The sequence below is a fragment of the Malus sylvestris genome, chromosome 9 (genome assembly GCF_916048215.2).
Source record: "Malus sylvestris chromosome 9, drMalSylv7.2, whole genome shotgun sequence".
Taxonomy (NCBI): Eukaryota; Viridiplantae; Streptophyta; class Magnoliopsida; order Rosales; family Rosaceae; genus Malus; species Malus sylvestris.
The window spans coordinates 32,387,802-32,400,699 of NC_062268.1; the positions used below are offsets into that span (position 1 = coordinate 32,387,802).

Here is a 12,898-nt window from a genome sequence, read left to right on the forward strand (position 1 = left end):
CTCTCCAATATCGCTTGTAACAAGAAAAGGCGGGAGGAGTTAACAACTCTGTGACAATACGTACGCACTTGATTTGTCGATTGTCGATGACATGGAGCTAGAAACTCACCCCTTAGGTTCAAAGATTACTAGCAAGAGACTCGAGTGGTGCTGGGTAACCCATTTTATGACCTCACCACCGCTTAGGGTTAGAGAGTTTGGCACCAATTGTCTTTGGGTCAGCTTGTATATGAGGCTATTGGCGAATCCACATAGGACTATAGGAGCCAATTTATACAATTGCCCCCGCTCACCACTAATGTTACAAAAGAAATTGTCCAAAAGTCCTTTGTTATTCTCCGTGAGCGCAAATTTTATAGGGACAATATGTTTGACATAATGCCTCAATCTCGCCCCCGGAATAACAAAATTCTTCAATCTACCACTACACGAGACAATGTATAATGAATGGTTTGAGCACATATCTCAGGAACAAGAAGGTACATTAAGATCATTTTGTATACTAACCATTGTTAATTATCCCTAATTGACAATTGTTATGGTCCTTCAACTTGTACCAAATTATTCCCCAGCTGGGTGCATGCTTTCTTTGTTTTCCTTCTTGTTTCTGGGTCTCGCCTGCTGGCCTTGCCTTGTTTTGGTCTTGTTCTTGTAGGATAATGTTTGTCTATTTTAATAAATTTGATCTTTCATATAAAACAAAAGGCAACCAATTGGATTTGATGGTCGTGAATTTTAAGATTGGCCTCGTTATAAACTATTGACAAGGTCTTGTTATAAACTATTCCGGCTTGTTAGTGGGTGATTCAAACTCGACTGCAAGTAGTGGACATACGCTCTCAACCAACTGACGCAAAATTAACTTAACGTTTATAAAACTCATGTAATTCATACATAAACGTTTACAATTACATAAAGACATCAAAAGTAGACCTACAAAACGCAACACACACTATTTCCTTCCTATCTCTTGCTCTTTCTTATTCAAAAGCCAATACTACAAACAAAAGGAAAACCCTAGGACCTTTTAGCAGAGCACATGAGATAGCAAGAGCGAGCAAGCCCTCCACGGCCATGAGAGTATGAGATGAGGGCTTTGTTCGGCTTTTCTTTATCCTCGAAGAAGAAGACTGACCCCGAACGAAATTGTGCACCCTATAAGCCCGAATATAGCCAAAAACCCGTATTTCCTGTCATTACAATAACAAAGAGTACATGTTACGATTCCACCGGTCACATAACAATCTGTAGAATTGATAAGCGAAATCTTATGAATAGGAAAGTACATTTGGCCTATATTTATAGTACATACGATATTATAAAAAATAGAATGTATTGTATTTGTCGCTCTATAGATACAATCTCATAACATATCATTCAAGTCACAGTCCCACATGAAAGATCCTACTAGTTGATCAATACTCTTCTCATAACATATACATAAAAAAAATAAAAACAGGATAGACGAGCGCATGATTACTATTTTAAAATGCAAATAACAACTTATATATATTGATGTATCATTAAATTAGCTAGGGTAATTGGCAAGATTGTAAATTAGTGGAAAGAAGAGGGCATATATACCCGATGGCGAGGCGGTTCATGGGGTCACCGGTGGCGTAGCCTTTGAAGTAGAAGTAGCGAGTAAAAGCGAAGAAGAAGCCAAGGGCGGCGGAGATGCAAGGATGCTTAAGACCTCCCAAAACTAGAAGCACGAAGAACATAGGCATCATTTCGAGAGAGTTCTGATGCCCTCTCTGAACACAGTTAAACACTTTCGCATCTTTGTTCTCCGATTCCGACGCATACATGGTCGGATATGGCACCTTGTACCTGCGGCGGTGGTTGTCCATTTCCAATCAATTAATCACATAATTAAACAAAAATATACGGAAATCAAACGATCATTACGCTAAATTCATCTAAACTACATGAACGAAAGGGAGACATAAGTGGAACGCTCTGCTCTAGCCAACTCGACGAAACTCAAGTAGGTACGAGGAAACAGAGAAAGATTTACGCATACCGTTTTCTGGCCCGGCCAACTTGGGCAGCCATCCAGAAATTGAGAAAGGTGTAGAGAACGACGACGAGAACTACATAGCCGTATTCTTTGGGCAGCAATTCAACTGCAGACGACATTTTTGTTTTCTTTTATTTCTGATATGAAGTGAAAGATTACGATGGGGAGGAAGAAAATTAGGGAAATGGTTTTATGGATCGATCGACTTTTGAGCTGACCGACAGGTGGGGGTGTAAAACTATGGATATGGTCCAATGGATTGGATGGTATTGGTAATCTACGCTCACTCTTATACTTGTTTTCCGACTTTTTCTACAAGGCAACTTTTGAGTTTAATATTTCAACTGTCAAATTAATATATTATATGTTTAACAAAAAAAAAAAATATATATATATATATATATAATATGTGTGTAACAAAATATACATTTGTATGCTTGTTCAACAAGTAGTACTTGCAGCTCTTTTAGAGGTGGGCTCCAAATATCGAAAACTGAAAGAAATTGGGTAGAATACCGAATTGAAAAAAAAAAATAAAAAATGAAAATCGAACTGAACAAAAAAATTATTGGTTTGGTTTCGGTGGTTTTAAAACCGGACCGAACCGAACTGAATAAGACATAAATTTTATTTATTTATTTATATTGGTTATTTATATTTCAAATCCAATTCCAAATCAACTATTAGTCTAATTTCAATTCAACGATAGGTAAACCCAACTTTAGGCCCAAATACGTTGAAAGCTTTACTCCCTAGATTATTGTGTTTCTTCTTAACAAATTGCAAAACAAACAAATCGAACCGAACCGAATAGTAATTTCAGTTTTGACAAAAAGTCAAACCGAATGAAACCGAACTCTCCTTTGATATCTTTGTTGAACTATGAAATGTACTTACATCAAGACTTTTTGTAAACCTCACACATATTAGATTGTATATGTGATTAAGTTGAAGACCGTATCGATATTCATTAGTTTGCTGAATCGTCTCTAAATTTGACATAGTATTTGAATGAGCCCATCCTTTGCGCCCGCTTGAACTTGAATTGGGCAACAAATTGAAACCCCTAAACAACTGAAACCCAAACCAAGGGTTACCAAATTTGTTGTCTCAAAAGAGTGGCCTCACATAAAGAGGGCAAATGAAATTAAATCCTCCTTATTCTCAATGATTTCCTTGCTAATTGTATCAAAACATTTTGTCTAAAATTGTGCACATATTAGACAGAGTTCATATACAGTCTCATTTTTTAAAGATTTCTCTTAACATATCTCAAATTAGAAACAAGATCAGTATTGATTCGTAATCGGCCATGAGACAGTTCGGAAACTTTTGACAATCATTTGCAACATTTGAAGCTACAAGGACAAAAGTGGACGTTCAACACAATTACAAGGACCAAAATTATAGTTTGGCCTAAACAAAAGAAACAGAAGAACAAAACAAAAGGGGAGACAAAAACAACACAAGAAAGAAGCCAACATACCATGATGCATCCACAATCCACATAAACATTGTAAAAATCCCCAGAGGGCCTAAACGCACGACGACTTTGATTAACACTTCGAAATCACACAGACTTGAGTTAACCTATATTTTGCAGAGTCTGCACTTTTGACTGCAACGCAATGCCTGATTGACTGTGCAAGGCTTCCCAATTTTGCCCTTCGTAATACTTAATCTCAATGTGGGCCAGTGTTCCAGGATCAACACACCTAAATGTGATGGTGACCCCATCAGCGTTTGAGCATGGACGATAGAACGAAGTTATCCCACAAACTTTACAGAATGTGTGCTTTGCCGTATGAGTACCGAAGCTAGAAGTTGTAAGAATCTGCTCAGAATCACTCAAAAGTTGAAATCTTTCAGCAGGGACAATGAAATGGGTGTTACCCCTCAGAGCAATTCGAGCAGTTGCAACTCCAAGCCACAACACTGCTAGGCGCCTTCACTCGCCACCTTATATTCTTGCAGTGGCACCCGCCTTCATGCACTACCATCTTAGTTTCCATGCCTCAAGATTCTAGTTCTCCAACTAATGAACATGATTATTTCTTCTAATTTCTAAATGCACGCGCTCTGACCTGCCCTGTCAACAAAAATTACTTAATAACCATTTGTTGTAAGTGGAAACCAAATCCGCAATTGCAACTTCCATCTCATTCAAGTTGATTTTATTCTAGTTTCCTCCAGTTAAATTTCTTCTTTCGTCTTTCTTCCACTTTAAATAAGAAGACATTTACTATATCAAAATATACAAAAAATTTCATATGGATCAACTTTAAAGGGTTTTAAAAACATGACAATCGACATTTCTAGCAAATACGCTTCGTTTTAAGGCGGTTTGTACAATGTACTTTATCATATGATCACCCAAGTCCCTCACAGGTCTCACCCAAACACCTCGACCGCAACTCTGACTTATCAAATCCACATTGCTACAACATAAGGCTGGTCATATCTGAACAGCCACTTATATACTAACCCAAAGCCAAAACTGACTCATCCATGGTTCATGAACTATGTGCTTCCATACTACCTTACAATCAAATGGACAAATTGTTGAACCCTTTACATACTAACCCAAAGCCAAAAGTGACCCGTCTATGGTTGACGAACCATGTGCTTGCAACTGTATGCTACCTTACAATGAAATGGGCAGTTGCTCCATCCATTTGTCCATGGCCAATTGAGTCGGGAAATCTTAGAAACGAAACGCACCCAATGACCCAAACAAAGACGACGAGCAGTAGAAGACATAAAGGGAAATCCTGTCTACCTTCAAGATTAAAGGAAAACGAAATGAAAAGCTCATACAAATGCAAATACGAGGATAAAAAAATTAAAAGTACAGACGAATATACAAATATCTAACAAGAAAGAAAGATCAAACACGACGTAAATATCTTGTTATCATGCTTTCTAAGTTGAATCATTTTGTTCTCCTAATATCAAAAGGGCGGACATGGAGGGAAAGACAGAGATGTTCTCGAGTTTAAAATCATAAAAACAGAATTCTGTTTATATCGACCGAGGATGCTGTAACAGATGAGTAACTACAAATTGCAGTAGATAATTTTTCATCAACGGAAGCCAATATCCATAACATATAAAGAAAAACCTCAGCTTTGCATATTTTTTTCTTTCTGAAGTGATGGTTCTGACTAAAGCTGAATACAAGTATAAAACGGCCAGCGATGACAGGATTGGTTCTGATTCTGATATGTTTAGTTTGATGTAATGGAAATTGCTGAAACAAAATCAGATGAATGGACTCTTGGCTATAGTACATGTATTTACTTGAAGACTTTGGATGCGGTTCTGATTTTTTTTATGTACCTCCTGTAATAGACGGGCCAAGCCCAAAATCTGAGTTGGTAGGCTGAAGCCCATCCAGCCCACTAATAGCGCATACTTTATTTTTAGGTCAAACACTTGATTTTATTTTGGTCAAATAAAAAACAAAACATTTACTCAATTTTCCAAAACCAAGGTATTAAATATCGGTAATATCGAAAATATCGGTAGTCCGAAAACACGGAAATATCGATGAAAATATCGGGATAATATCGATATCGATAAAAATTACATGGAAATCACGGAAATTGTAAGAAAAACTTGGAAATTTTTATTGAAACTTTGCAGGATATTTATTTAGTCAATTATCTATTAGTTTATCACAAAAAATTGGAAGGAAATGCATTGCATGATGGATTTAACATTATCAAGTTGATTATATAGCGAGCTGACAAACATTGTGAGTGTAGAAAATATGTAGTAATTAATGAAAGAAGTTAAAAAAAAAAAATGAAAGAAGTTTAAACACACCAATTGGGGCTTATTGCGGCAAGTTTTTTAGATATGACCTAGCATCAAGTCGTCTTTTGTGTTAATTTGTAATCTTAACTGGTTTTGTTGTGTTGTGTCAATTAGTTAAATTAAGCGGTACATCCAATTGGGGCTTATAAACATTTTAATTCTCCTTAAAAATCTAAGGGCATTTAATCAGGTTTTTAAGTGATTCTTTAAAGTTTAAGGGGTATTCGATCATGATTTTTAAGAAATTCATATATTCCAAATGTATTCATTTAGAAATTGATTCGAAGAGATTTTTAAAAAATTGGGAAACTCGAAAAAATTAGAAATATTTCACATAATATTTTAAACATTCTCAAATCGCTCCTTAAAGATTTGAGGGAATTCACTTAAAATTTTACATAAAAGTTTTAAAAATTATTAAACTTCATCAACCACACACACACACACACAGACATGCCACCACACACGCACACACGCACACAACACACACGCACAGACCTCACACGCATAAGTGTCTCTCTCTCTCTATCCTTCTCTCTTCTTCTCTGAGCTCCCTTCTCCCCCTTCTCCATTCTCCCACACACACAGATCTCCCACACGGGTTCGAGCTTCCCCTCTCCCCTGTGCTTTCCTCCGCGCTTTATTTCTTCCTTCACACAAAACCCCTTCGATTGCTTCAATCCGCGGCGTTTTTACTTCTGGGTTTCAAGCTTTACGATCCAATTTTCCCATTTTTTTCTTCAATCCGCAGCGATGGCGTTTTTACTTCTGGGTTTCAACTTGAAACTCGGCGTCTCTGCAACTCGGCGTCTCTGCAAGCTTTACGATCCGCGGCGTCTCTGCAACTCGGCGCCTCAGATCCAGGCCGACGCCGACGGTAGGCATGGCGGACGTTTGAGGACTCTGAGTCTCCCTCTGACGATAGCTCTCACGCAGAGACTTCCAGCACAAGAGAGATTCGCAAAACCCTAAGCTTTGGACTTTACAGAGGTATGCTTGTTTTTCTTATTCTTTGAGCCTGTTGCAAGGTTTTTGGGACGAAATCGGCACACCCATTTCCGGCCTTCTTCTCCGGTTCGCACGTATCCAAAATATCGCGATATTTTATCGAAAACTGCTTGGATAGTAATTAAAATATCGGTACCGTGAAAAACCGATAATATCGGCGAATATCGGCATTTTGTTCCATGGCCAAAACAATCCCGACATCCCTACCAGTCCAGCCTCCTCCTCCTCCTCCTCTGCTCTCACTCTGTAAGTCCTTCTTCTTCTTCTTCTTCCTTAAAATTAGGGTTTGACTTAATCTCCTAATTATGTTTTCGGGAATCAATTAACTTATAGGAGTCAATTAATTGTTTCAGTTAATACTCTGTGTATGTATAGGTTCATATTTCAGCAGCTTCCCTGAAAGTAACAGGATCGATAAACTGACTTGTTTAGTTTTCATTTGTATTGTTTTTCGATTCCATGGTTGTTTGTTGTTGTTGTTGTTTTGGTTTTTTTTTTTTTTTTTTTTTTTGAGTTTTTGCTAATGTGTAAGTATGCATTTTGAGGTGTAAGGCTCATTACGCTCCCCCGAGTAGGCGTATGTTTTCTTGATTTATTGTTTCCTGCTTGCCAATGAAATTCACAGTTGGATTTGTATCGGAGAAATGATTGATGAAATAGTCTTTTTCATGCCCCGTCTGGCAAGTAAATTATGAATATGAGTAGAAATGATCAATGAGATAGTCTTATTCGTTCCCTTGTGGAAGCTTTAAAAGTAGCAATTATCAATGAGTTTTAAGTGTTTCATCAGCAGTCGGAAACAGTTCCCTTTCAAATTGGCAGTAGCTATCATGTGTGAAAATAAGTTTCAGGAGTGAAATACTGTATGTTGGGTGATTTATCCATGACGTTTGCTATTTTTCGAAAACAATTTTTATACTCTCTCTAATTACAAGTTTGGAACTCTTGTATAAACCTTTTGTTTATAAGATTATATCGGTCTATAAGCATGCCGGTATGCATGTATATAATATATGCATATGTATTTGCATCATGTGTATGTTAAAGTTGTGCTCACTGCCCAGAGTTTTCTGCAATATCTGTAGGAAGCTTGTAAGGTATAGTAGTTGGAAGCAAAGATGCAGGCTTGTGGTGGAGCTGCAGTGATGGGTTCTCTCCAACAGCCCACTTGGACCAAAGGAACAATTTTTACAAACAAGGTGGATTTTCACATCAACTAAAGCTCAATTGTGTGAAGCCCGTTAGGTCATCTTCTCACATTGAAGGAAGTTTGGTTGCTGGAAGGCCGTCCTCTTCTGTCTCTGCGCCTATCCCTGAAATTCGCGGTAATTATACTCCAACATTTGAACTGGTATCAGTAACTTCTATTTATTTATGGTTCCATTTGTAAATTGTATTAGAATGCATATTAAATTTATGTTCCGAGAAGTCTATGGCACGAATAGTTCTGGTTTTTTAAACTCTATGGTGTTTTAATATTAATTTTGGTTTCAGTTTCTCTTAACTCTTAAGAAATACAAAAATCGAAACAACCACATAATTTCATTTATATTTCTTGGATTCGATGATGTGTGTATTTATTTTTGGAGGTTTCTTAATATGTACTTATTTTAACTACAGAATTTCATTGCTTAGTTCTATGACAAAATCATCCTTATGAATAGACATCTTTAATAGAACCATATGTTATTCCCAACTTCTGATGTAGTATGAAAGGAATCATTGGTTAGTAGCAGGAATTATGTTTAACTGGTTCATTAATTGTATTATTTGATTTACAGGTAATGGAAGCAGTTTTGCAGACAATGGGTTAAGTGAGGCTGACCCGGAGGTGCGTGCTATTATTGACATGGAGAAGCAACGACAGTTCAAGAGTCTTGAGCTTATTGCCTGAGAAAATTTTACTTATCGGGCAGTGATGGAGGCAGTTGGCTCATGTCTCACGAACAAGTATTCAGAAGGATTACCAGGTAAAAGGTACATATACTACGACTCAGAGTAATGCGAGTTCAATAGGGACCTTCCATTAAAATTATTTTTCTTGGTGTAGCTCATCGTTTGATTGTACGTTTCAGGTACTATGGTGGCAATGAGCATATTGATGAGCTTGAAACACTATGCCAAAGAGGGCTCTTGATGCATTTCACTTAGATGGAAAGAAGTGGGGTGTTAATGTTCAACCATTGTCTGGTTCTCCTGCTAATTTTGAGGTTTATACTGCAATTCTTAAACCTCATGATCGTCTCATGGTAAGTTTATTTCTTGGGCTTGGTTTATTCTTTTTATTGGTGGCTACAGGCTACTAACATGTGCATGCAACTTAGGGTTTGGACTTGTCTCACGGAGGTCATTTGTCTCATGGTTTCAAAACTCCTAAAAGATGGGTATCGGGCACATCCATTTATTTGAGTCCATGTCTTATTGACTCAATGAAAAATTTCTCCATTCTGGGTAGATAATCCTCTCACAGACTCAACTGAGATCTCCTATCAATCCTCTCATACAGTCTTCATCAGTTCTATATCTCCTATCAATCCTCTCACAAACTCAACTGAGACCATGCCGCGTACATCGTATGACTAATTAGTTCTCGCCCTTTCCCTTTTTTGGTTTGCTCTCCAGAACACGGAACTGCAACCATTCTCTTGGTTTTGGATAATGTGATAGTTATTGCGACAGATTCGAGATTAAGCTCCATCACCAATTAGATAGTGAAGCCTCATCGGTTTAAGGTTAGGAAGATTAGAGAAAATCCAGCTTCGGTCGCTTGTTACAGCGAGTGCGGAAAACATGTTAGATCACTTAGAGGACAAGGGAAGAAAACACGTTCACACAAATCGCTAATTTGAGCCGCGTCCAAATTTAAAAAACAATGTGCCTTGAGAATCGTTTGGAGCCCATCTTGCCTCGATAGATTCTAAACCAATGGCACACTTGGTTGTGCACAAGGTCAAACTGCAACATGTGGCCGATTGTCGGTGTGGGACAAGTGTAATTGTTGGGACATAGACTCAATCTCTAAAGACAGATACTGCGCAAAGAGGACTCAAGGACTATATTGTCTGGGTGGTGGAGGAAATGTTGCATGCTATTATGTAGCTTTCAAATACAAGTTGAAAGTTTACCTTCGTTTATGTGATTGTACTGCATGCTTACGAAGGTACATAATAGCATGCATCATTTCCTCCACTGCCCAGACAGTATATTCCTCGAGTCCTCTTTGCACAGTATCTGTCTTTTTGAGTCTATATCCCAGCAATTACACTCATCCCAGTTAGCTTCCCATCGACAACCGGCCACATGTTGCGGTTTAGCCTCATGCAAAAACCAAGTGTGCCATTGGTTTAGAATCTATCAAGGCACGATGACCTCCAAACGATTTCCAAGGCACATTGTTCTTCATAAATTTGGATGTGGCTCGAATTAGCGATTTGTGTGAACATGTTTTCTTCCCCTTGTCCTCGAAGTGATCTAACCTGTTTTCCGCACCCAATATATTTTCGTTGTAATAAGCGACCGAAGCTAGATTTTCTCTAATCTTCCTAACCTTAAACCGATAAAGCTTCACCATCCAATTGGTGATGGAGTTTATTCTCGAATATGCCGCAATAACTATCACATTATCCAAAACCAAGAGAACGGTTGCAGTTCCACGTTCTCCAATGACAGTACCAACTGCAAAACCGAGGAACAAATCTAAATTGTTTGTCTTCACAATTTCTTGTTTAAGAACAGCCGGCTAAGCAGCAATTGTACGTTTAGTTGCTAGCACATTTAATTGAACTGTAACAATATCTACTTGGATAAAGAAATCAATTAGTCATTTCATAGGTTTCCAGGAAAGGAAATTGTAACTCAATTAACATAATGGAATGACAAAATTAAGAATTTATTCTAGGGTGGGAAACCAATTGTCTAACTTAGGTTAATTTCCAAGAGGGAAAGAGTAGGCATTTTCCAAGTTCTGCATTCCGCAGATTTCAATTACATCTAGCAACAAACATCAAGTTTTTCAACCAATTCCAAAATCCAACACCAAAGTAGCAAAAACCCCACTCGAAAAACCAATGAACAAAGCTAAAGATAAGCAGTAAGTTCATTTAGTTACTAGTATACTCAATTTGACTTGCATAAAACCATGACAATCCCCTACTTGGATAAGAAATCTATAAGTGATGGCACTGATCTATAGGAAAAACTAGCAATCGTGCTCGTGCGATGCTGCGGGCGTAAAATTAAATACGTAGAAATGCATTTACAACCAGCATTGATTCGAATGAAATTTATGAAAGCATAGGTTAAAGCATATGCTTTAACCTATGCTTTCATCATCTCTAGCTTTTGGTTGCTTAAGGTGCAGTAAAAGATTAAGCAATTACATTACACAGTATTTAATAATTTATCATTAAGAAGGGTTGCAATATACAAATATATATATATAAAAGATAATTCCAGATTGAAGATGTTTGGACCCCATACATGATCCAGCTCTTTGCTAGTTGACATGGGTTATAAAATATTTGTTAGAATTGTTTAGGCAATAGATATGGAGATCATGAGGAGTGGCAACATACCTTGTAATCTTAGCGAGGTGGACATGCAAGACATCAACAGCAACAGCAACGTAAAATTTTTCTTAGGCATTGGAAAAACTATAGCAAAAGCTAAAATGCTATAAGCAAACGACAGAAAATTTACAACAATAACTGAAAACAGAAATTGCGAACATGCAAGATATCAATAGCAATGTAAAATTCTTCTTAGGAGCATATTGTAACCAAACGACAGAAAATTTATAACAATAACTGAAAATAGAAATTACAAACGAAAAAAATAAGCAAAAATTTGTTTTTTACGATATACATTTCCTGATGATTGAAGCTAGAATAACACTGTATCTACTGTTTAACATTAACCTCACAATTTTTTTTTTTTACGAATTAAAATCAATGTTTCCCCACCCCTTCTGACCATTACAAAAGGCAGAAAAATAAAACTCTCCTTTTAAGTTCTCTAATCATTTAGCTAAATAAAAGATTCTCTTCCATTGATAATTTTAACCTAAACATCAAATTTTCCTAAATTTTAATCGCTCCTTTGTTTTTTTTCCAAAAATGACAAACTCATCTAATCTAACACCCATCCAGTTTCGCCAAAGGCATTCTTTTCCTTTTGACTTTCGCCGAAACACACCGTTTTGTCTAAAGAAAATGTTAGTCGTCTTCTTTTCTGGTTTCCAACTTTGCAGAATCCCAAAACAGTGCAACACCATTGGTGAAGCATGATTTCCGAACTGGCAATGCACAATGCACCAAAATTATAAACGCATTTTAATCTAACATCAAATTTACCCAAACTCCAATCATTCCTCTCATTTCTTCCAAAAAATTACACATTCTAATCTAACACCTTTCAACGGGGTCCCAAACGGAGAAAAAACGAAATGACAAATGACTTACCCAAAAAATAACAGGACCAGCGGAGGCACTGCCAAATTTGTGATTGATCAATCAAGGAACCAAAATGCAAAATATCCTCTTAGACACATGATCAGAACTGACCCAAAACAATTTGTAGTTTACCTTTCTTTTGATTTTTTTGCCTGAGATTTTGTCTTGTGCGGCAATCGACACTTTTTCGGTGGGTTCAATTTTGGGGACAACCAAATTGTGGAATTCACTAGCAATTCTAGCAAAATTGGTTGTATCTGTTTGCTTGTTGTGAGGTTTCTTGCTGTGAATTAAGGGAAAATATATGAGGATATACAGAAATGTGATAGTTATGGAAAACTGGGTGAAACAGTGGTGCAAAGAGATTGGTTGATAGTTTTTTATTAACAACAAAACATACAACCAAGAGTAATCTTTACCTGTCAGATTTGTTGGCTTCATCAGTGAACAACACTCTCTTTGAGGTTTTGGTCGGTTCAATTGGTTGGGGTCGTTGCTGTAGCAGCTGGGAAGTCGTTAACGGAGTGGGGGTTGTTTGGCTCATAACTTGTTTTCCTATGGTGGTAGTCGGTGCTTATGGCTTGATTGAGGCAATCGT

General features: G+C 37.3%; 2 protein-coding genes, 1 long non-coding RNA gene and 2 pseudogenes across 3 annotated transcripts in view; 3 read left to right on the plus strand and 2 right to left on the minus strand.

Annotated features, from left to right (window-relative positions):
- Positions 1–848: 848 nt before the first annotated feature.
- LOC126583757 (uncharacterized) lies at positions 849–2,292 on the minus strand. Its single transcript, XM_050248271.1, has 3 exons — positions 2,027–2,292; positions 1,585–1,833; positions 849–1,190 (listed from the first exon to the last, which is right to left on the minus strand). The coding sequence occupies exons 1-3, from the start codon at positions 2,140–2,142 to the stop codon at positions 1,112–1,114; spliced, it is 444 nt and encodes a 147-aa protein (XP_050104228.1). The 5' UTR covers positions 2,143–2,292; the 3' UTR covers positions 849–1,111.
- On the plus strand, positions 1,813–2,199 carry LOC126583758 (uncharacterized). Its single transcript, XR_007609821.1, has 2 exons — positions 1,813–1,952; positions 1,992–2,199. It is a non-coding gene; the product is annotated as an uncharacterized LOC126583758 (long non-coding RNA).
- Positions 2,293–3,340: 1,048 nt separating the features above from the next.
- LOC126582098 (uncharacterized) overlaps positions 3,341–12,898 on the minus strand; it is a 33,089-nt pseudogene continuing 23,531 nt past the window's right edge.
- LOC126633980 (serine hydroxymethyltransferase 3, chloroplastic-like) lies at positions 6,596–10,747 on the plus strand (annotated as a pseudogene).
- LOC126582096 (serine hydroxymethyltransferase 3, chloroplastic-like) overlaps positions 6,957–12,898 on the plus strand; it is a 34,679-nt gene continuing 28,737 nt past the window's right edge. Inside the window, exon 1 of the mRNA XM_050246099.1 lies at positions 6,957–7,096. The gene's annotated coding sequence lies outside the window, so the exon portion shown is untranslated. The remainder of the gene's footprint in view (positions 7,097–12,898) is intronic.